The sequence below is a fragment of the Monodon monoceros genome, unplaced genomic scaffold (genome assembly GCF_005190385.1).
Source record: "Monodon monoceros isolate NGI ecotype Baffin Bay Population unplaced genomic scaffold, NGI_Narwhal_1 Super_Scaffold_4, whole genome shotgun sequence".
NCBI classification, from domain to species: Eukaryota; Metazoa; Chordata; class Mammalia; order Artiodactyla; family Monodontidae; genus Monodon; species Monodon monoceros.
In genome coordinates, this window is record NW_021703781.1 from 26,066,769 (window position 1) to 26,091,351 (window position 24,583).

The 24,583-nt window shown below is 40.7% G+C and overlaps 1 protein-coding gene across 1 annotated transcript in view; it reads left to right on the top strand.

Moving 5' to 3' along the window:
• Positions 1-24,583, top strand: part of LRMDA (leucine rich melanocyte differentiation associated) — a 1,104,744-nt gene that overhangs the window by 855,743 nt on the left and 224,418 nt on the right. The window contains exon 6 of the mRNA XM_029245743.1: positions 12,249-12,333. Coding sequence (XP_029101576.1) covers positions 12,249-12,333 — 85 coding nt within the window. The remainder of the gene's footprint in view (positions 1-12,248; positions 12,334-24,583) is intronic.

Below are 24,583 nucleotides of genomic sequence, written 5' to 3' on the forward strand. Positions count from 1 at the left end.
GGTGTTGGCCCCTGTGCTCTTGAAGTTGACAGTCCTGCAGAAGGGACCAGACAAGTGCCCAGTTGACAGTGGTGTGAGGCAAAGTGGATGATGGCCAGGAGTGGAGTATGACAAAGATCTGGGGCCTCTGCTGCTGAGAGGCTGTGGCGCTGGGGAAACCTCTTGAAATTTATGGGTCAGGCTGACTTGGTTTTCTTTTTTGGATTTCTTTTTTAGCATCTTTATTGGAGTATAATTGCTTTACAATGGTGTGTTAGTTTCTGCTTTATAACAAGGTGAATCAGCTGTACATATACATATATTCCCATATCTCCTCCCTCTTGCATCTCCCTCCCACCCTCCCTATCCCACCCCTCTAGGTGGTCACAAAGCACTGAGATGATTTCCCTGTGCTATGCGGCTGCTTCCCACTAGCTAGCTATTTTACATTTGGTAGTGTATATATGTCCATGCCACTCTCTCACTTCATCCCAGCTTACCCTTCCCCATCCCTGTATCCTCAAGGCCATTGTCTACATCTGTATCTTTATCCCTGTCCTGCCCCTAGGTTCTTCATAACCTTTTTTTTTTCAAGATTCCATATATATGTGTTAGCATACGGTATTTATTTTTCTCTTTCTGACTTACATCACTCTGTATGACAGTCTCCAGGTCCATCCACCTCACTACAAATAACTCAGCTTTGTTTCTTTTTATGGCTGAGTAATATTCCATTGTATATACGTGCCACATCTTCTTTATCTGTTCATCTGTCGATGGACACTTAGGTTGCTTCCATGTCCTGTCTATTGTAAATAGAGCTGCAATGAACATTGTGGTCCATGACTCTTTCTGAATTATGGTTTTCTCAGGGTATATGCCCGGGAGTGGGATTGCTGGGTCTTATAATTGTTCTATTTTTAGTTTTTTAAGGAACCTCCATACTGTTCTCCATAGTGGCTGTATCAATATACATTCTCACCAACAGTGTAAGAGGGTTCTCTTTTCTCCGCACTTCTCCACACCCTCTCCAGCATTTATTGTTTGTAGATTTTTTGATGATGGCCATTGTGACTGGTGTGACGTGATACCTCATTGTAGTTTTGATTTGCATTTCTCTAATGGTTAGTGATGTTGAGCAACCTTTCACGTGTTTGTTGGCAATCTGTATGTCTTCTTTGGAGAAATGTCTATTTAGTTCTTCTGCCCATTTTTGGATTGGGTTGTTTGTTTTTTTGATATTGAGCTGCATGAGCTGCTTGTAAATTTTGGAGACTAATCCTTTGTCTGTTGCTTCATTTGCAAATATTTTCTCCCATTCTGAGGGTTGTCTTTGGTCTTGTTTATGGTTTCCTTTGCTGTGCAAAAGCTTTTAAGTTTCATTAGATCCAACTTGTTTATTTTTGTTTTTATTTCCATTTCTCTAGGAGGTGGGTCAAAAAGGATCTTGCTGTGATTTATGTCATAGAGTGAATGTTCTGCCAATGTTTTCCTCTAAGAGTTTTATAATGTCTGGCCTTACATTTATATCTTCAATCCATTTTGAGTTTATTTTTACGTATGGTGTTAGGGAGTGTTCTCATTTCATTCTTTTACATGTAGCTGTCCACGTTTCCCAGCACCACTTATTGAGAAGTTGTCTTTTCTCCATTGTATATTCTTTCCTCCTTTATCAAAAATAGGGTGACCGTATGTGCGTGGGTTTATCTCTGGGATTCTGTCCTGTTCCATTGATCTATATTTCTGTTTTTGTGCTAGTACCATACTGTCTTGATGACTGTAGCTGTGTAGTATAGTCTGAAGACCAGGAGCTTGATTCTTCCAGCTCCGTTTTTCTTTCTCAAGATTGCTTTGGCTATTCGGGGTCTTTTGTGTTTCCATACAAATTGTGAAATGTTGTGTTCTAGTTCTGTGAAAAATGCCATTGGTAGTTTGATGGGGATTGCGTTGAATCTGTAGATTGCTTTGGGTAGTATAGTCATTTTCACAATGTTGATTCTTCCAATCCAAGAACATGGTATATCTCTTCATCTGTTTGTATCATCTTTAATTAGTTTCATCAGTGTCTTATAGTTTTCTGCATACAGGTCTTTTGTCTCCTTAAGTAGGTTTATTCCTAGGTATTTTATTCTTTTTGTTGCAATGGTAAATGGAAGTGTTTGCTTCATTTCTCTTTCAGATTTTTCATCATTACTGTATAGGAATGCAAGAGATTTCTGTGCATTAATTTTGTATCCTGCTGCTTTACCAGCTTCATTGATTAGCTCTAGTAGTTTTCTGGTAGCATCTTTAGGATTCTCTATGTATAGTATGTCATCTGCAAACAGTGACAGCTTTACTTCTTCTTTTCCAATTTGGATTCCTTTTATTTCTTTTTCTTCTCTGATTGCTGTGGCTAAAACTTCCAAAACTATGTTGAATAATAGTGGTGAGAGTGGACAGCTTTGTCTTGTTCCTGGCCTTAGAGGAAATGGTTTCAGTTTTTCACCACTGAGAACGATGTTGGCTGTGGGTTTGTCATATATGGCCTTTATTATGTTGAGGTAAGTTCCCTCTATGCCTACTTTCTGGAGGGTTTTTTTTTATCATAAATGGGTGTTGAATTTTGTTGAAAGCTTTTTCTGCATCTATTGAGATGATCATATGGTTTTTATCCTTCAGTTTGTTAATACGGTGTATCACATTGATTGATTTCCCTATATTGAAGAATCCTTGCACTCCTGAGATAAACTCCACTTGATCGTGGTGTATGATCCTTTGAATGTGCTGTTGGATTCTGTTTGCTAGTATTTTGTTGAGGAGTTTTGCATCTATGTTCATCAGTGATATTGGCCTGTAGTTTTCTTTCTTTGTGACATCTTTGTCTGGTTTTGGTATCAGGGTGATGGTGGCCTTGTAGAATGAGTTTGGGAGTGTTCCTCCCTCTGCTATATGTTGGAAGAATTTGAGAAGGATAGGTGTTAGCTCTTCTCTAAAGCTTTGATAGAATTCACCTGTGGAGCCATCTGGTCCTGGGCTTTTGCTTGTTGGAAGATTTTTAATCACAGTCTCAAATTCAGTGCTTGTGATTGGTCTGTTCATATTTTCTATTTCTTCCTGCTTCAGTCTCAGAAGGTTGTGCTTTTGTAAGAGTTTGTCCATTTCTTCCAGGTTGTCCATTTTATTGGCATATAGTTGCTTATAGTAATGTCTTACGGTCATTTGTATTTCTGCAGTGTCAATTGTTACTTCTCCTTTTTCATTTCTAATTCTATTGATTTGACTGTTCTACCTTTTTTTCTTGTTGAGTCTGGCTAATGGTTTATCAATTTTGTTTATCTTCTCAAAGAACCAGCTTTTAGTTTTATTGATGTTTGCTATTGTTCCCTTCTTTTCTTTTTCATTTATTTCTGATCTGATCTTTATGATTTCTTTCCTTCTGCTAACTTTGGGGATTTTTTGTTCTTCTTTTTCTAATTGCTTTAGGTATAAGCTTAGGTTTTTTATTTGAGATGTTTCTTGTTTCTTGAGGTAGGATTCTATTGCTATAAACTTCCCTCTTAGAACTGTTTTTGCTGCATCCCATAGTTTCTGGGTCGTCGTGTTTTCATTGTCATTCATTTCTAGGTATTTTTTAATTTCCTCTTTGATTTCTTCAGTGATCACTTCGTTATTAAGTAGTGTATTGTTTAGCCTCCACATGTTTGTATTTTTTACAGATTTTTTTCCTGTAATTGATACCTAGTCTCATAGCATTGTGGTCGGTAAAAGATACTTGATACGATTTCAGTTTTCTTAAATTTACCAAGGCTTGATTTGTGACCCAAGATATGATCTATCCTGGAGAATATTCCATGAGCACTTGAGGAGAAAGTGTATTCTGTTGTTTTTGGGTGGAATGTCCTATAAATATCAATTAAGTCTATGTTGTTAATGTATCATTTAAAACTGTGTTTCCTTCTTTATTTTCATTTTGGATGATCTGTCCATTGGTGAAAGTGGGGTGTTAAAGTCCCGTACTATGATTGTGTCACTGTCAATTTCCCCTTTTGTGGCTGTTAGCATTTGCCTTATGTATTGAGGTGCTCCTATGTTGGGTGCATCAGTATTTACAGTTGTTATATCTTCTTCTTGGATCGATCCCTTGATCATTATGTAGTGTCCTTCTTTGTCTCTTGTAATAGTCTTTATCTTAAAGTCTATTTTGTCTGATGTGAGAATTGCTACTCCAGCTTTCTTTTGGTTTCCATTTTCATGGAATATCTTTTTCCATCCCCTCACTTTAAGTCTGTATGTGTCCCTATGTCTGAAGTGGCCTCTTGTAGACAGCATATATATGGGTCTTGTTTTTGTATCCATTCAGCCAGTCTATGTCTTTTGATGGGAGCATAATCCATTTATATTTAAGGTAATTATCCATATGTATGTTCTATTACCATCTCCTTAATTGTTTTGGGTTTGTTATTGTAGGTCTTTTCCTTTTCTTGTGTTTCCTGCCTAGAGAAGTTCCTTTAGCATTTGTTGTAAAGCTGGTTTGGCGGTGCTGAGCTCTCTTAGCTTTTGCTTGTCTGTAAAGGTTTTAATTTCTCTGTGGAATCTGAATGAGATCCTTGCTGGGTAGAATAATCTTGGTTGTAGGTTTTCCCCTTTCATCGCTTTAAATATGTCTTCCCACTCCCTTCTGGCTTGCAGAGTTTCTGCTGAAAGTTGAGCTGTTAACCGTATGGGGATTCCCTTGTATGTTATTTGTTGTTTTTCCCCTGCTGCTGTATTTTCTATGTATTTAATTTTTGATAGCTTGATTAATATGTGTCTTAGCATGTTTCTCCTTGGATTTATCCTGTATGGGACTCTCTGTGCTTCCTGGACTTGATTAACTGTTACCTTTCCCATATTAGGGAAGTTTTCAACTATAATCTCTTCAAATATTTTCTCAGTCCCTTTCTTTTTCTCTTCTTCTTCTGGGACCCCTATAATTCGAATGTTGGTGCATTTAATGTTGTCCCAGAGGTCTTTGAGACTGTCCTCAATTCTTTTCATTCTTTTTTCTTTATTCTGCTCTGCAGTAGATATTTCCACTATTTTATCTTCCAGGTTACTTATCCGTTCTTGTGACTCAGTTATTCTGCTATGGATTCCTTCTAGAGAATTTAAAGTTTCATTTATTGTGTTTTTCATCATTATTTGTTTGCTCTTTAGTTCTTCTACGTCCTTGTTAAACATTTCTTGTATTTTCTCCATTCTATTTCCAAGATTTTGGAGCATCTTTACTATCATTACTCAATTATTTTTCAGGTTATTTCATCTTCATTGGTTAGGTCTGGTGGGTTTTTGCCTTGCTCCTTCATCTGCTGTGTGTTTCTCTGTCTTCTCGTTTTGCTTAGCTTACCGTGTTTGGAGTCTCCTTTTCGTAGGCTGCAGGTTTGTAGTTGCTGTTATTTTTGGTGTCTGCCCCCAGTGGCTAAGGTTGGTTCAGTGGGCTGTGTAGGCTTCCTGGCGGAGAGGACTAGTGCCTGTGTTCTGGTGGATGAGGCTGGATCTTGTCTTTCTTGTGGGCAGGAACACATCTGGGGGTCGGGGTTTTGGGGTGTCTGTGACCTTATTATGAGTTTAGGCAGCTTCTCTGCTAATGGGTGGCGTTGTGTTCCTGTCTTGCTAGTTGTTTGGCATAGGGTGTCCAGCACCGTAGCTTGCTGTTTGTTGAGTGGAGCTGAGTCTTAGCATTGGGATGGGGATCTCTGGGAGAGCTTTCGCCGTTTGATATTACCTGGAGCTCGGAGGTCTCTGGTGGACCAATGTTCTGCACTCGGCTCTCCCACCTCAGCGGCACAGGCTTGACACGTGGCCAGAACACCAAGCCCCTGTCAGCCACACGGCTCCAAACTCCGGAATTCCACACTCCAGAGGCCCTCCTTTCCAATGTGCTGCCTCTCACCCTTCCACGCAGGTCCTCCTGACTTGGTTTTTAATCCCACTCTGGATTTTAGAACTGTGTAGTCTTGGACATGTGACTTATCCTTTCCATGCCTCAGTTTTCTTTTTTCTCACATGAGAGTAATAATAGGATACTGGCACATTGGAAAACCATTAGACTTAGAATGCATTCAAGAAACATTTGTTCCTATCCCACCCCGTGCCTCCTTTCTTTTCTACCCCCCATCTCCTTCCTCCTTAACTCCTACTGTCCCTCCTTCTGCCGCTTCTCCTTGCCCTTTGATGGGAGGGATTGGAAAGATACTTGTTGGAAAATGTGTTCAGATCAGCCCTTGTAGGATTTTAATTTTTAAATATTTTAAACTGCCAGAAGCAATGGCACCATTAAATAGAATTTAAAAATTAAATCCTCCCAAACCACATTATTCACAAAAATCTTTCAATCTCTGCTTATTAACTTTTACCCGTTATAAATTTTATGTTGTTAAAAATCGTAGTGGATGTACTATTCTTATATTAACTGTGTTCACTGAATTTTGTATAATAAAAATTTTGCATATTTATCTCTTTTATATTATATTTGGTTACCACATGTAATTATGAATATTTCCATAATGCCCAGTATTTTTGTTGTTTTATTTTTTCTTGTTATATGAGTGTCTGCTAAAAGTATTTTGGAAACCACCACTCTCGATGATTGAAAAGGTCTTTTACAGCTCTGACATTCCGTAATTTGATTATTTGTGTAAAGGTCCAAAAAATGCCCAGTCTATAGCCCTTGCTTCCTGTTTTCCATTCCTGTTTCTTTTCCTTCCTTCCTGCCTTCCTCTTATAAACATTTCAGAACTACAGCTCTGGGCCTGATGGCCTTTTAGGCACTGGCAGAACTGGACCCCCTGTAGATCAGATACAAACAGTGGCAAACTCTGGAGGCTGTTTTGCCTGTAAAGGGCTTCCTGATTCCGGAGAGCCTTCGGCACAACCCTCCCCCTCACCCCAACCCTTCTTTGACTGACTTCTGCTCTGAATTACCCCTCACCTCCATCAGTCAGCTGAATGCTCAGCTGTTTTTCAGACTCTTCCTTTTGCCCGTTTGGGCCCTTTCTTGGTCCCTTGGTTCCTGGCTCATCCTCATCCCACCATACCGCCTTTTTTTCTCTCAGTTTTTTGGCTTCTGGCTCTGGACCAGTATATGGTTTTCCTGTTCCCCCGCCTGTCTGTCATTTCCAGCACAGTGGGTCTGTGGTGGAGGTTTTCTGTCTGTCCTAACACTGAAAGGCCTGGTGCCTTCACATGTGAGCAAGTGGGAAGACTCCACCTTAGGCCGGTTCTGTGGCTTTTAACTTAATCCTTGAGATGCTGTCAAGTCTTTACCTCTGATTCTGGCAACTTGGCCTATACTTTTGTGTTGAATTACAATCATGGTATATAGTTTTCTCTTTGACGTTAAAATGTTTTATTCATTCAAGCATTATGCATTGACTTCTTTCTGTCTTTCTAGCAGCATGTTGGGTACAAGGGTAACAGTATAGTTAATCTTGGAAAGTTAGTAGAGTTAATCTTGAAAGTTCTCTGTTAGTATGAAGAAGAAATAAGCAAGGATGTAATTACTGGTCCAAGTGTTCAGCTGTCATCATAGAGGTCAGGGTCAAAGTTCTGTGATGATGCAGAGTATGGGGATCAGGCTTTGAGTTGGTGACTCTTACTAACCAGCATTAATCATGATTCTAATTTCTCCTTCTTATTTTTTTTTTTTGATGAGTTGGGAATGCAGCCAAGGTCCTCATTTTATTTTTCTTGGTATTCTCTACACAGGGCCTGGCATATAGTAGGTGTTTATTAAATCCTTAATAATAAATGAGTGATACTTTTTCTTATGAGAGAAAATAAATGTTTTTAGAAGAGTCAGCTTTATACCACAGTTTCAGGGAATGAATTGTGATGAAAAGCGAAGATTGCTTTTACTTGAAAGAGGCTGACAAATTTCCCAGACCTGGGATCACTTTATGCAGTGTATGATTTAAGGGTGAGTGAGCATGCCAGAGCGCTCCACTTGAGCTGAGTGATGGGGAATGAGTTGTGGAGCTGTGGTCTTAGATGGTATTTTGTGAAAAATAGTGGGAGATTTATGGCTATTAAACAACTTTGTAGCTGCCCCCTTCTTGTCTTGAAGCCTGCCAAATCTCTCCTCCTGTGGTCTGTATCATGTTCCTTCCGGGCATCCATGATGTTCAGAAATATCCACTGGAATGCAGGTTTTCATGGAACGCACCCAATGGGAGGGGGCTCGAATTTTACACATTCATCTAAAGACATTTGTGTTCTGGAACCGCAGAGTGAAATTCTCACTTTGCAAATCTCTTGTACTGTACTTTCATTCAGTCTTTTCCAATGAGGTTGCCAAAGTTCTTCCTTCCTTCCTGCGTTATAGAAATTGCAAAGCACAGTGTATTAGTGACCATTATCATCATTGATGTGAGTTTAAAAAATTATTAGCAACTCTCCAATTGTGAGTAGGAGACAAGTACAGAAACCTTCAGTATGCTTTGGCAGATCTTAAGCAGAAGGGCTTACCGGGCTGGAACGAGCATTTCAAGCCTTGGTGTGAAGGGGGAATTTATAGTTACTACTGCTTATCGGCTTTTTCCATTCTATTGTCATACTCAGTAGCTTTGGAAGAATTAGAAATGGGATATTTCATCACAAAAAGCCAACCAGAGATGACCTGAATCCACGTTGGGCAAGTACTAGAAAATTGTTAGGGGAAATTTCCTCTAATTATGGGTTTATATCAACATAGGACTTATGGATCAGAGAGAAAATAGGAGTCTGTTTTTTCAATTTTCATGTTTAATTTTGAGAAATTGCAAAAATGTAGAAAAGTTTGAAAAGTAATGAGGATGTTCAGCTACCATACAGGATTTGTATTTTCTAATATCTTGACATTTTTTTTCATGTCTTATCTTTCAATAAAAGAAATAAACCTTATCTGTAAAATTGAAGCTCACCCTCTTTCCCATGAGCCCCAGTCCTATTCCTGTGCCCTGTGGTAGAGGCAACCATTTTCATGAATTTAGTGTATAACTTTTATAATTTTTAGACCTTTCCGTATACACATATGAGATCAAAGAACTACACGTTTACATAAATAATATTGCACTACATTTATCATTCTGCAACTTGCATTTTCACTTTTTATTAAATTTTTAGAGCTACTCAAATTGAGATATATAAATCAGCTTTATTGCTCTTAAGTGCTAAATATTATTCTGTCATATGAATATACAACATTTTATTTATCGATTTTCCTCACTGATAGACATTTGAATTATTTCCAATTTGTTCTGTTGTAAATAATGCTGCAATAAACATTGTTCTATGTTCCACCTTACAGACCTGAGTAAAATTTTCCATTGTATATATTTTAAAGGGAATTGCAGTACCAGTTTTCAATTTTATTAGATATTGCTAAGCTACTCTCCTGCGTAGTTGAACCAATGTACGTTCCCACTGGCAAAGGATGAGAGGTTAAGAGATTTGTTGTCCTTCATTCTCTATAGCACTCGCTATTGTGAGACTTAAAAGTTTGCCAACTATGATGGACAAAAAAATAATTGCATTTTGTTTTAATTTGCATTGCCTTTAGGACTAGTAAATTTGACCATCTTCTCTTTTATTTATTGACTACTCAGGTTTCCTCTTCTTTGAATTGTCTGAGATTTCCTTTGCCCATTTTTTATTATATTTTTATTTATTTAGGGATATAGGTATTCTGGATGCTAATATTTTATTGTAGATGTTGCAAAAATTCTCTAACGGGTGATTTAAAAAGTAAAATGTAAAAGTAATTCTTTGCCACAGGTCGTTAGAAAATTTGGCAAGTACTTAAAGATTTGAGAATTATTTGTAGTTCTTAGGATTCCGATTTACCCCGATTTCCCTGTTCCCATTTTAGGCATCCTTCATTAATCCAGGTAAAAGAAAACATTAAATATTTCCACTTATGTTTCTATTATTTCATTCTTGATATACTGTGAGTGTATTGCTTCAGTTTCAAGGGGAGTTCTTTATTCTGGGGCGGGTAGAATGCAAATTTAAGACATTTTCTTGTCCATTTCTTTCATATGATAATTGTGCTTTTCTGAATCATGCTTCTAAGCATAATTTTCAACATCACTATTGAAAAGATCACATGGAGTTCATTTTGCTAAAAGCCAAGTCAAAGAACTGGTAGTTAGAACCTTGGTTTGTAGCGGTTTTCCCCAACATCCAGCCATGAAAGTCTCACCAAAAGGCATAGTTTGCAAAATTGTTTTCTTCCTGGATTCTTTTCCATGACTTGAGTTTATAAATGGACACTTAGCAGAAAAGTAATTAAGTGCTAGGCAAAGAATGATGACTGCAAAACAGAACTCAAGCCACACAGTTTTTGCTTTGACTACAATTGGAAATAAAAGTTAAATCTCTATTTTACTCTTGGTTACAAAACTCGTATGTTTTTCCCTGTCAGAGGTATTTGCTGAAAGGTAGTTTCTTCCAGTAACTTTAGGAAAAGCTGTCATCAAGTTGTCAACAGCCCAAATTGAGATTAAAAGCACCAAGAAATATCACAATATAGCAACCTAAAACTCATCCTGGAATTTTAGGCTTTTTTAGTAACAAGGTGGGGTAGAAACATTGACAGAGAAAGAAGCTATGGCCTCTTATGGAGGAAGTACAGTAGATCTGTGGAAGGACATTCCCCATTCCTCTGCCGCATATATCCTGCCTCGAGCATTGAATAGATGCCATATTCAGAACATGTCATTGTGTCTCATTTATCATGTAGGGATTACAGGAGACCTTGATGCCAAATGGAGAAACAGCTGGCGATTCTAATGTTTGAATTTTAATCTAATTGCTGACTCTTTTACATTGTTGCAGCATCCTAAATGTCTAATGATGCAGTATCTTACAAATCTTGGGTACTTTTTAAAACATTTTTCTTGGTGACTGAACTTTGATCTTTCTAGACCCCAATACCTTTGGATCAAACTTTAAACACCATATATTTCTCTTGCTGCTGAGATGAAGTAATGCTACCCGAAATCTGTCTCTACCTTAGGGACAGAGCTTCTGCTTTTGTGGCATTCAGAACTCTTTCTGTAAGTCTCCACTGAAAGCTGCTTAATCAAACATCTCAAATGTCAGAAACGGGGTTTAAAGGGTTTTTCTAGCAAGTAGGTCTAATCTCCTACTTAGTTTTGATTCCTATAATGTCGATAATCTCTTTGGAGAAAAGGCCTCCTCCTACCAGGGCAAATATATCCCATAGAATGTATTTCCTTTTCCAGAAAGAAAAATGTAGCATTAATGAAATTTACTTTTTCATGAAGCTTGGAAAGGTTGTAAGCTTAGGATTTTGATCCTAGCAGATGTTCTTTTTTGGATATTAAAAAAAAAAAAAAAGTAGTGTTTGATTCAGAAGTCTCAGTAAGAATTGCAGTGGTGATGCTTCGTACTCCACGCAGCCACACTCAGAATGTGACATACTGGTCATTAGCTCTGAGTGACACCTGACTCTCCGGCTGTGGTCCTTTCCTCCTGCCTTAGCCCCCATGGATGTAGTGTTAGGGAAAGAGAGTTAGCAGCCTGCGTCACACTATATAGAATCGAATGGTTAAAGAGCCTTGTGTACAGTAAAAAAAAAAAAAAGCATCTTCATAGATAGATTTCAGAATATTTTCTTTTAGACTTTGAAATGGCAAAGTTTTGTCAACGACCACTGTATTTCAAATTTCAGATGGGTTTTTCAGTGCTATTGTAAAATGTAGCCAGAACCCCAGTTGCAGGGTCTGCAATGGTTTGTATCCTTCTCTAGGGTCACTTCATGCTGCCAGGCCTTTTGTCTTCAGCTTCCCATTATCTCCATGCCACTGGGTCCAGTAAACCAGGCTTGTTTGTCCCATCCACCCTGGGGGCAAAGCTCAGCCTCTTCACTGGTTTCCATAGAAATCTCCGCACAGTGAACATTCGATCTGTGGGAAGTATTGGTAGGAGGCCTGTGGCAGAAATCGAAATCTGCATCATTTCCTGCCTTCAACTTCTCCTTTCTTCCTCCTCCTTGAAGTTCAGCACAGTAAACAAACCATCCCCTTGTGTCAGAGCCCTTCCACCTGTGCCAAGTCCCCTGAAAGCTTGGTAATCGACCCTACACTTAGCAGAATATTATCTCAACACAGACAACTCTTGCTTCCTAAGAAGAGTCTTGGTCCATAATATTTTCTCCAAACCCAGATCCCGAGGAGACAAGTTGGGTAAATGAAGGTATTTAGTGTTTGGTGTGGCTTCATGTTGGTGTGGTTTTTTTCACGCAGGCCTCCAGTGACAGCGTTGCCGCCTCTCCGAAGAGCCGCTACACACCCCTGCCTTCTGCTTCCAGGGAACTCACCAGTCACCGAGGTAGGAACCCTGCTTTTTATTGCTCTCAGTGGCTGCGGGGAGGGACACCGGCCTGTGCGGAGCTCGGGGCTCATTACCGCTGTCTCGGCACTTTGGAAGGAACACAGTGCTTTTCAAGTCCTTGATGAGAAAACCATACCTGTCAAGCCTAGTGATTTTCACTCATATTCAACAGAATTTAGTGGCAGTCTATTGGGAAGGCAAATACGTCTATGGTGGAATATAATTTTGTGATACTTTTTCTTTAAACAAAGAGATTATCGTACTTAAAAATTACTAAGGAGGTCATTTCCTCCAGGGAAAGTGATGGAGAGAAATTAGGAAACTCACTAATATTTGTAAAAGTGTCACTGTTTGGGAGTATAATAGTTGAAATCTGTAATTTCGAAATGAATGAACTCTATGTTACAGCTAAAAGGAATTCCAGTTTGCCTAGCAACATTAAGGCGAATCAATATGCAGTTTTCCCTGAATTCTCTGATCCTTGAAACTTTAATTTGGCTTACCCAGTTCTTCCAAAGCCTTGAATTCCTATTGCCATCTCTAAAGTCTGCAAGGAATATAATTTAAACATGCTTTATCCCTAACCTGGCTGCTCAGGCCAAAGACTATGTGACCAGCTTTGTTGGAATTAGTTAGGACAGGAAGAGGCCACGTGATGTAACTTGTTTACCCCATTTTATTCTGGTTATGACCACAGTCATGTTTCGTAATTGTGAATCTACCTTCCAAGGATAAGTAAGAACAGGCTAAGATTGAGGGCATTACATACTTTAAACATTGCTTCTCCAAGCAGGAAATTACCCTGGTACATGCAGGGGACACTGAATAAGGGCTCTTCCAGCTTTGTCATCCAAGCTGCACAGCAGGATGGGTGGGTCGGAGCCAAGTCTGTAGAGATTATCAGAAAGTAGAGCTGGCCCTCTAAGGAAGACATGGAGGTTTCAGGCAAATGGCACACTTATATTCTGCAGGAAACGGTCCATAGAGTAATGCAGGATTCCAGGTGTCTGTGACTTGGACCTGTGTTGTCTGTTTGATGTCTGGGCCCAGTGGAACTTTTCTACATTTAAATATGTGTTGGTTCAATTAGGGTTCAACTGTGATTCCATTCAGTAAGTGTCAAACTTGTGAAAATCAACTTTGCTCAAAGTCAGGTAGAATAACTAACTGCCGACATGTTGTATTTTGAGGGGTGTGAACAGATCTCTTCTGCTGAGTGTCCTTATGAAGGTTGTGAGTGTATCCCTTTAGAGACTGTTTTATTGGGTGGCGGGGGGTGGCGGGGATTCCTCTAGGCAAACAATAATACGCTCTCTAGAAGGAATAACAAATTAAGCCTAGCATCCTATTCTCATAGATGGTCTCTTGCATTTGAATAAGGGTAGTTTTAACTGTGTAGCCTGTTGACTACATGAGTAGGAACTGAAGTCTCGGAGCCCTCAAGCCTACTTGAGTTGATGTGGCCACGAAATTGAGATTTCACAGCAGGAGGGACCCCATAGTGATAGTCATCAGTAGTAGGGCAAAGTCATCTGTCGTCGTAACAGTAAAATAAAGAATCTGAACCTTGAAGAAATGGAATATAAAACAATAGTTTTGAAGATATTTTGGTTAATATTTGGAATATGGAAAAGTACCTAACATGGTTAGAGTGAAAATAGGCCCCCTTGAATGATATCAGAGCCCAGCATCAATAGGGAAAACATTATTTAAAGGGAGCCAAGAGCAGATGTCTTGAATTTCCTGAGTAATTAATACACACTTAATGCCTTTGAGGCATTAGTTGCCTGATCTGTGCTAAGTACTTGGATGTTGAAAAGAGCAAGACAGCATCATGAAACGACGGCCAGGTCTTTGGACTTAATGTTCATGAGGAGACCAGTAAAGAGAGAACCAAAGAAGCTCATTAGGCTGAATTATTATTGGACTGATGTGCGTGGGGAAAATATGTGACTGATATATTTCACCTTGGCATGAATCATGCAGTGACAAATGAGGAAAGCCATAGTTTTCAGCATCCAGAATGAAACCACTTAAGGCCATCTTGGTTTATTTTGTATTTAAGTGAAAGAAATTATTCTAAATTTCTGATTCCATAAATCACCAAACTTTTTGAGTGTCATTTGTTAATATTTTCATGGCAACAGCCTACAAACATTTATCCAGAGAGGTACTTCCACGTTGTGAAGGCAAATTACACCAATTCTTTCCCAGGTGAAATCCTCCATGATGTTTGAAAGTTGGTCTATAAAGTCCTAAGTGGAAATTCTATTTGTAAATAATTTTTGGTTCATTCGGTTCCCAATCTCTTTTCATTCCGCACCAACGACTACACAAACTGGTGGGCAGTAGTTCATGTGCAAATTGCTATTTTGCTATACTTGCCATCTTCCCTTTGCTTGTCCTTTTATGTAACTTCCAATGTCGAGTATGATAGGCCAGAGATTCATGTCCTAAGGACTGTAGATTCAAATGCAAAGGAAGTCTGGGCCCAGAATAATGATCAGGAGACAGGGGACTCTATTTTTCCATCTGTAACGTGTAGATAATCTAAACCTCATGGGGACAGTAATGCCCAGTACTTTGTTCTTCCTGCGTGAAATTTTTACTGATCTTACCTGTATTGAATTTTTCCCCTAGTTGAGGTACTTATCATATTTGTTTCTATCTCCTTAGTGCCATTGCTCATATTCTGCTTTGTATGACAGGGGTCAGGTTTATGTATGTCTTGAACTCCTCATAAATGAAAGCTCCCTAAGGGGCAGTACAGATTCTAACTCTCCTTCCCTTTCACATCATTAACTCCTACTCATTCGTCAGGTATCAGCTTCAGTACAACAGCTCCAAAGAAGATTCCTCTGATCTCACCCTATCCATTTGCTTTAGGTCAGTTTTCCCTTTTCAGGGACTGTCTTCCCAGATGGCAGCTCTTGGCGGTGGGGTGGAGCGGGGGGGCGGGGGGGTTGGTGTGGGGTAGGGGGTGGAGGTGCTGATGTCTGTTTACTCGCCACTATTTTCGCAGTGCCTGGCACAGGGCCTCCTACTTAATCAGCGATCAATAAATATTTGTTCAGTAAATGATGAGTAATAGAAACCCAGGGGAAAGTCAGTGACTTAGGTACCTCTTGTTGGTATCTAAGTACCCCCGTTGCACATAAATTGCGAGGTAACTTGATTGCATCTGAGGAAAGAAACCCATCTGCCTTTGGGGGTGAGCACATACTGAAGGGAGTGGCCTGTCTTGTGGACGTCAAACCTCAACTCTGTTGCTTTCAGAAACCCACACACACCATCATGGACTGGAGCTGTATCTATTGGTTCATGGCCAGAAGGCATTTAGCCGTATTGCACAACTTCCAAGGAGATAGTTATTTTAATGTCAGAGTTTCCAAACGCTGGTGTTTTGATGATGGAAAGGACTAGGATGAATTAAAGCAACTCAGGGAATTATTTTACTAGAACAGAAGTTCTCAAAGAAGGGGCTGGAAGTTCAGTAAGATGCAGGTTGTGGTAAAGGTAGGGTTTTAGAATGGTCCGCTTAAAGTCTCTCTGAGAATTCTCCTCTAGGTCTGAGCATGTCTTCAGAATATGGGGGATATGGGGCTATGTCAGTGATTCCAACTGCTACCTAGTGATAGTCTGCATACATACTTACCTCCTCAGTGGGTAGCCACATTATGAGGAATGTTGAAACGTTTATCAGAGAAATGGATATACCCCTGCATGCCATGTATTGCCACTCTTTATCTGGTAGCTGTTAGAAGCAGAATTTGCATCTTTATAGACCATTGTGTCTTTTGGGAAAACATTTCTATTTAGATCATAGACCATAAATAAACCCAATAAGATGGAGAGGGTAAATGTTAGTTTTCCCACTTAACAGAGGAAGACACACCCAACAATTGCTAGGGGAGCTGAATCACTCAGCAACAGAGGCAAGGAAAAAACATCCAAGCTCTGTGTCCTAGATTCCCAGGCCACCCCAGACCTTTGTCCTTTACACAGGACACATAAAGCAATCCGCTGCCTGGGGTGCATTTCGAAAGCCTGTGCTAAGGCTGTGGTAAGGTACAGCGTCCTTGCCAACTTCTGTCAAAAGAGTTGCCTGTTACTCCCCTCCCTCCGCCCTTTTTTAAAAATTACAAATCTATACATTCAGGAGCAGAGATAGTTTGAAGAACCAAAGGGAAAAATGCTATGGTATCAACCTGAATTCAGACAGGTAAAATTGAATGCATGCCATTCAAATTATGAAGGGCTTTAATGTAAGGAATGAGAGGCTTACACATACAGGAAAGGACTGACAGGGAAGGTGTCACCCAGAGTCTCACCTCTGTGACCGGTGATTCTCAGGAGCTTGCTGAAGTTTCTGTGCATCTCAGGAATACTTGGGAATCTCCTCCTGACTTTCTCGGTCTGCAGCACCAAGGCGGCGGTGATTCTCAGGAAGTTCTTCAAAGGTTAGGACTACCCACGCATTGCCCTGCCCCTCCTCTCTGGATTTCCACATCATACTCAGTGTCTCTCTTTGGCCCTCTCTAACCGAGAACTATGCACACAGGGAATTTTGGGAAATGTAGTTTCTAGTTTCTCCTGTGAGCTGCAGAGAAAACCTCAGAAGGGGGTAGTGGTGATGCCCAATTAAAACAGCCAAGGGCTTCCCTGGTGGCGCAGTGGTTGAGAGTCCGCCTGCCGATGCAGGGGACACGGGTTCGTGCCCCGGTCCGGGAAGATCCCACATGCCGCGGAGCAGCTGGGCCCGTGAGCCATGGCCGCTGAGCCTGCAGGTCCGGAGCCTGTGCTCCGCAACGGGAGAGGCCACAGCGGTGAGAGGGTGAGAGGCCCGGATACCGCAAAAAACAAACAAACAAACAAACAAAACAGCCAAGCCAGCACATCTACCATAATCCTACCTTGCCAACCGCTATCACGTTGAGGGTCCCATTCCAATTGTTTGCACGCACATTTTGCAAAGTAATTGCAAACCCAATGAACATCCCTGAATTATTACATTTTTTCCCCTGATGCTTATACAGTCTTGAAGATGTGCCATAGTTAACTTGTCAGATTAAGCATTGGACTTTAAAAGTATGAAAGAAAGAAAGCAAGAAACGGAGGGGAATCTGTTACGAAAAGCTGCTTGGAGATGATAATACCCCACTTCTATCCATTGTTGGCAATCTTGCCATTATTTTTGTTGACACAGTCGTTAGAAGCTCGTCCTCTTCTCCAACCAGGGGCTTGGTCTGTTTGTTTTGGAAATTGATTGCTGGGACCATCACAGAGTGATTTACATAGCAACTTATCATAATTAGTTATCGTTTGCAGTTTCCTTAATGTGAGTTGCATTTTATGCTTAGCAATTGATGTTTCTGTATTTCTCCATGAAGCAGCTCGATGTGTGTCATCCAAAAAAGAAAAAAAAGGTGGAAGGAAAAACTGCTGGCGTTTTTTAGTTTTATTTTTTAAACAGTTTTAGCCTGAGATATCATAAAATACCTTTTTTCAGAAGCCATAAATGCAGAGGGTTTTGCTTCAACTATTCAAATAAGCCAAAGTGAAATGAATCAGAGGAAAATTAAATGGATGTAGGTGAAGATGTGTCAATGTAGGCAAAGATGTTTGGGATGGGGAGATGTTGGCCAGAAAAACTGTACACCAGCAAGCAGAATACTTCCGGGAGGGCACAAGATGGGGCTGCTTGATAACCAAACTTCATCACAATTTGTTTTAGGCTTATAGGATTTGGAAGCAATCTGTCTCTTTCAGACAATTTAAAAACCTTTTTCTATTTTTCATATTTGTACCATTTTGCTAATGTCAACCCACGGGGAATGTGAAAGCTTAAGTAGACTTGATCATAATAAACAAAATCCACGCAGAATAATAGCAAAGACTCAAGGAAAACAGGTGCATTTATCTGGGTTCTCTTACCAGTTCAGCATCAAGGAGTCTTTTTGCCTATTGCTTGTTGGTTCTCATTGACCATTTAAAGAGATGGAACAAGCAATCTGATAGTTATGGTGACTTTGCCTGGTAGGTCTCACCTAAGATCAGACCCATGACTCAGGCAGCCTGTTTATTCGCTGCCTTCAGTCTTCCAGAATATTTTGATTAGTCTTTCAAGGGAGCTAACCATCACATGGTTTCTCATAAAATGTGACTGATTCATTGAAGGTTCATGGAAGTATGATGGATTCAACTCTCCTCTATGGAAAGTGTATTGAAAGCTGTGGAAAAAAGAAAGAAACAAGGAGGTGGGTAGGGAGAGCAGGCGAGGGAGAAGGAGAGAAAAAGAGAGAGAGAAGAAAACAGAAAAAGAAAATCACATTGGCAATTGACAAGGAAGCCTTCTTTGCTGAGGCGGACACGGTTGGTCTGTGGGTCCTGCCAAGCAAGTACATGGCCTCGGCTGCCATCTCTCAGACTCCGTGCTGTGGCTTTGCCCTGGCTGTGTGAGGAAAGAGTGTGTTGGTTCCCTGTGCAGAGCTATTATTAGCATTTTCTAATTATGTAAAATACTTTCCTCTGATGACATTTTCAACAGAACCCCTCACTTTAGTTTTTTCTTCCCTTCATAATGCTTTCATGGGCTTAGAATCTTGGTGGAAGTCTCAGATGCTGAGAGATGCTAATGTTTCTTTTATTTAATCGAGGTGACTAGTGATTTGACAGTAGTGGTTGACAGGTTTATTTTATCTGTGTGGCAGCGGGAGTCTATTTTCAGTCTGTGCACTCTGTTCCTAAGTAAAAGGACTTTACTAAGTGCTGAATAAATTGTACTTTCCTTTGATTCTAGGCCTTGCTGAAATGGTTTAAAAACAGTAGTCTGGGTCATCACATTCATTTCCCTGCTGCTTTGCAGGGTCAATAGCTTCACTCTGTGTGGAGCGGGGCTGGGTAGATTGGAATGGAGGGTGGTGTAGATTAAAACTTCCACATATATATAGATAGATGTGCAAGTGTGCGCTCGCTGTCTGGGAAGCTGGCAGTGATGGAAGAGCAAGCCAAGTGGAATCTGAAGATGGATGAATCTGTTAGACTATTACCAGGACTGGCATGGACTTTAGCCAGGAACTTGAAGCAGCCTCCTTTAAGTGTGTGAAATCCATAGGGGTCCATTTCGTATCCTTTTTCTCCAAGGATGATTTTTCATTTGCAGTCTCTGCAATTGCTTTATTTCTAGTCTTTGGGCAGAACTGTGTGCACTCATAGGCACAGAGGGGCTGTGGAGTTGGTTCTTCCGTTCCAGAGCAAAGCAAGGAGGGCAGAACGGAATCTGGCTGCACACCCCCAACAGCAATCAACCTTCCTTCTGTAGGATGAGAGATCGGAGGATAACCCTTGCTCCAACAGACAGACCAAATACAAAATAGTGATAAAAATATGTCCCTCTGTTTAAAAAAAAAAATGGAGGGTCCGGAATTGACAGGGTTGAAGATTCTAGATGTCCTGAAGTTTTAGAGACTTGAGCTGTTTCTTCTCCCTTCCGTTGCAAGGGAAGAACGGGGACATGGTCAAATGTGTCTCCTGAGATGACAAGTATTGCCCTGAGAACCGTCATTCAAGGAGTCCTCCAGTATGTCTTTATCTTGTATCCACTGTGAACAAAGTATATGTTAGGGTTTGTGGAGAGCTCAGAAACAGAGAGCATGGAATCTGTCTTATAGTTTGATTGTGGAGATACCAAAAATGAAGCAATGCCAACCAAACAGATATTATATATTATATAATTAAGAGTTGCCTCACTTGGTAAAAGCCATGTAAGTGCTAAAACTGCTTAGAAAAGAAGGGAATCAGTAAAGGCTAGAATAGTCAGGCATGGCTGTTTGGAGGGTATTGGCATTGAGCTTTGAAGGACAAGTAGGGCATGAGTAGGTGGATGGCAAAAGAAAGGCATTCCAGAAAAAGGAAATGGGTAAAGAAAAGGTAAGAATAGTTAGAACTGACTGGAGGAAGGGGCCCAGTTTTGAAAAATTCAGAAATAAGTTTACTTGTAGAACAGATTTGTATTATGGCAGGCCTTGAACAGGCAGAAGCATCTAGATTGGATTTAAAGCTGTGCTATATGGTTATTAATCTGAAAGCAGTATGCAAGGGGATTGGAAAGAGAAGAGCCAGGACTTGAGGAGGCCACTGTGGGATGGCCTTGAAGGGAGTGTGGTCCAGTTTTGGAAGCTTTGGATTTCTTGACACCAAGCTATGTGACTGCAGACTATACTGCCTCCAAACAGCAGGTTTCAAGCAAAGGTAATTGAGGCAACAATTTGGTAACAGATGGGGAGGACAGCTGGGGCCAGGACACTGCCAGTGGAGCAGGGGTGGGGGCGATGTAAAGGGAACCTTACAGCCATGGTGGAGTTGTGGTTTGAGGTTGCTGATGGTTTGGTCTCAGGGTATCCCTGGCTCGGGTATCAGAGAAAATGGACAATCAATGCTTTTCCTCCCCATGTGATTCAAAGTCTTTCTGACGTTGGTTTTTGAAACCAAAATTTAGAGCCCAGCATCAATTAAGATAATGGTGAAATAATCTAGCATTTGATGCTGAAGGATGGAGTAGCTGGCGAATAGGGGAAGAAATATGAGAACGATTCTGTAACAAATGCAATTGGCTGACTTAATGACTGATTATAGTTAGAGGTAGAGGGTACCAGAGAACAGACAGCTGCGAGGAAGCTGGCCTGGTTCATGGGAAGCTGTAGTCTCTGCCTGTACCCCTTCTCACATTCCTCCTTGCAGGATTCTCCACTGCCACTCAGGCATGAGCTATAATCTGGCCTGTTAAATGGAAGACTGCTGGAATTAATGTAGTGGAGCTCGTGGCAACAGGAACAAACATATAAGAAGCAGGCAGGGAAGCCACAAAAATGTGTTCTCATTCGAGCCTTTGGCTCAAGATGAGCTACATTCTTTTAAAAACGAATAAGGGCTCAGGGTGTTTTATTCCTGAATCTTGGGTTTCTGGAAGGAGAGCTCTTTGAAAGCCAATGCTTTTGGTCTAGATTGTTCTGCTGGGAGCTCTGCCCAGCCTTAACTTCCTAGGCCCAGGTCTTTCCACTCATTTGTTTCCCCTTCTCTTAGAGAAAACTTTACCCCTGCCCCAGGTTTTTCCTCATGTAGAGCTTTTACAACCTTTTTGGAACAAATAAACAAACATCTGGAATCGTGTGGTCCATTTAATTAAAAAGTTTGCGTTTGGCCAGAAATGGTAAAATCATGAAAAATGGCCTGTCGGTGAGCTCAAGAAGGCCAAACGATGACGTCGTTGGCTGCAAGTGGATTGAAACTGAGTGAGTGAACACCTGCTCGGTTCAGCCTTCTGTCCTCCTGTTCCCCCTTCCAGCCATTAATATTTACTGCTCTGGTTCTTCATCCGTCCTAATGCAATTCTTGGTTGAGGCTGGTCGGGGGACGGGGCTGTTACTTTTCCAATAACTTGGGGTTTGTCGGGTTGTGTGTACTTTATGAAGGGTGTGGAATTGGGCTTTTTGACTTCTCAGTTCCCTTAATCAGAATTCCATGTGCTTCAGGTCACTGCAGGGGCCTCTTTCTGTTTCTTCAGTCAGCCGACCGTGGTTTTTTTTCATACGCACTCTGGACTGGGAGGTTGTGGGAAATGCAAGGGAAGCTGTGGGCTCTGCCTTCAAGAAACCTATAGTCTAATTGGAGAAAGAAGGCCCTACACACACAGAAAGCAGAGGTCGAGCTAGATGCAAGAGTGCAGGAAAGGGAGAACGGAAGCATGGGGTTAGTGAGAACAGAAGTATGCGCAGGTGGCTTCCTATGAAGGTTAGTGAGAACGGAAGTATGGGGAGGTGGCCTCAGATGAAGATGAGAACTGAGTTGAAAGCAAATAGATGAAAGGAGAAAGCTGGGTTTATCTTATCTCACAGGAGCAGCCACTGCTAAGTTCTTTTTACTCAGGTGTAAAGAAAGGGCTTTAATCCCTCCATTCTCTGCTTCCAAATATCTAAGACCCCTTTCTCCAAGTCACCTCATAGAAACCTACAGACTGAGAGAAAAACATGTGCTTAATACAGAAACACAGTTTTACAATAAATCTTCCATCCCCTGCCTCTCCACTTATACAGTTCTGCCCAGTTGTTGCTCCTGTGTACTTCGAATATAAAAATTCTAAAGCCACCACTGGAGTGAAACCATTTATATAGGTGACAAACTTGGAGGAATCTTCCCTGGGCCGTTTCAGAGTGTGAAAGAGAACTTGGGGAGAGACCAAGTGGAGTTCTTGCTTAATTTCTGGCCATAATCTAGGTGAGGTACATGTGCGAAGGAACGTTATCGCAGGGGTTAGCCAGGATGATTCTGTTCTTCTGACGAGCTCCCTCAGCAGGGCCTGCCTGTGGTGAAGTAAAATATAAGTTCCATTTGCATATTAAGAGAAGAATGTTGAGAGTATTTGGCTTTGCAGAGTGTAGTGCTCTGATATGTCTTCCACTTGAGACTTTAATCCCAGGATAAAGTTATTCTGAAAAAAAAGATGAGAAGTCTTTTTGTTGTTGTTGTACAGAATACGAAGGAAGTATCTAGGGAGCTGGAAATACAGTGGGTGCCATTTAGGTTGGATCTAAGGAAAGGATGAGTGTTGTTGAACTCAGGTGTGGATTGGCAAGGGTGATTGGGAGACCACCATTCCCCAAGGCCTTTTACTGCTCATCTGTCTTTGAGAGTTGAATCGTGTAGCCTGGAGAAAGTGAAATGAAATTTATACAACTTTCAAATCCAATCAGGATTTGAAACACAGATCCAGGGTTCTCTTTGTCAATGCTAGTTCAGCTTTTTTTTTTTTTTTTAATTAAATGAAACCAGGGTTTCACCTTGACCCCTCCGGACTTTTGCAAGCACAGACAGATACAAGACCATGTTGGAAAAACACTCCACTGTTGTCAGAGGAGTTCTTAGTCCTGGACTCTTTTATTATTCTTGTGCATCTGTTTCTTTAAATACTCTCTGCAGAAGCATTAGCATGAAAATAAAGAGTACAGCAACTTGGAATTTTCCATTTGTAGCTTCCTTAGTCCGTGGGGTCAAAGTTCTATCCTCAGGGATGCTAATGCAAACTTTGTGTGCTGTTCCAGGGCAAACGTTTCTCAGCTAAAAGACAAGAGGGGGTGGGGAGCCAGGAAAATAATGCAATGCTAATTCCCAAACACAGACTGCCTGGAGATTCCAATTTAAATTGCTGCTCCCTTACCCCTCTTCCCACCCTCCCCCAAAGAAAAAAAATATCCTGTGTTGGAAGGACAGACATCTGTGTAAGAGCAATAAAACAGTCTTCTCTCTTGTGGATTAGCTCTTCATTCCTTTATTTATCTTGCTATACCTCATCAGTGTCTCCAAAATCAAGGAGAGTCAAAAAGGATAAGATGCAGTCCCTTTCTTTGTTTTTGATTAAAGAAACCCATATAGCCATTCTCCCACACAATTTATTTTTTTCCTCAAGAGAGAGCTTTCCTCTTATGTCTAATTTCTCCCCTTCTTCATCTGCTCCCCTGGAATCTTTCTAGACCTTGCTTCATACAGTGTACAAATCAAAGACGTAAAGTCCCCTGGAGAGCAGGTTAGTCAGGGCAGTGAGTGCTGGCATATCTGGGAGGTTGTAAAGCGTAAGAAGAATTAAAACAGCATAAGGAACATGTTCTACAGCTTCCTTTTCTTCTTCTGAATCCCTAGAAATTTGTTAATTAATTAAACAGATATCTAAGGAATATATACTTTATTCCAAGCACTCTTCTAAACATTAGGGATAGAGGGATGAATAAAACGGACAAAAATCTCTGCCTTCAGAGAGTTTACATTCTGGTAAGACAAAGGATTGAGAATTCAGATTAAAAAAAAGAAAAGCCCCATAGAATATGTTAGAGAGAAGAATATGATGAAAAGCAGGCAACGGAGATGAGGGGTTGTATAGTGGTAATTTGAGGCTTGATAGCCAGAGAAGCCATCACTGAGAAAGTGGCATTGAAGTAACAACTTTAAGGAGGTGGGAGATGGGAACTTGATAATATCTGAGAGAAAAGTCATCCAGGCAAAGGAAAGAGCAAGTGCAAGGCCTTGAGATAGGAGCATGCCTGGCATACGTGAAAAAGAGCTAAGAGGCCAGTGTGGCTGGGGTAAGTAACCCAGCAGGGGAGGGGTGGATTGAGGGGAGTGGAGATTAAGTCAGAACAATATCAGAGGTCAGATCTTATAGCATCTTGTAGGCCATTTACTATTACTGAGGCAGGAG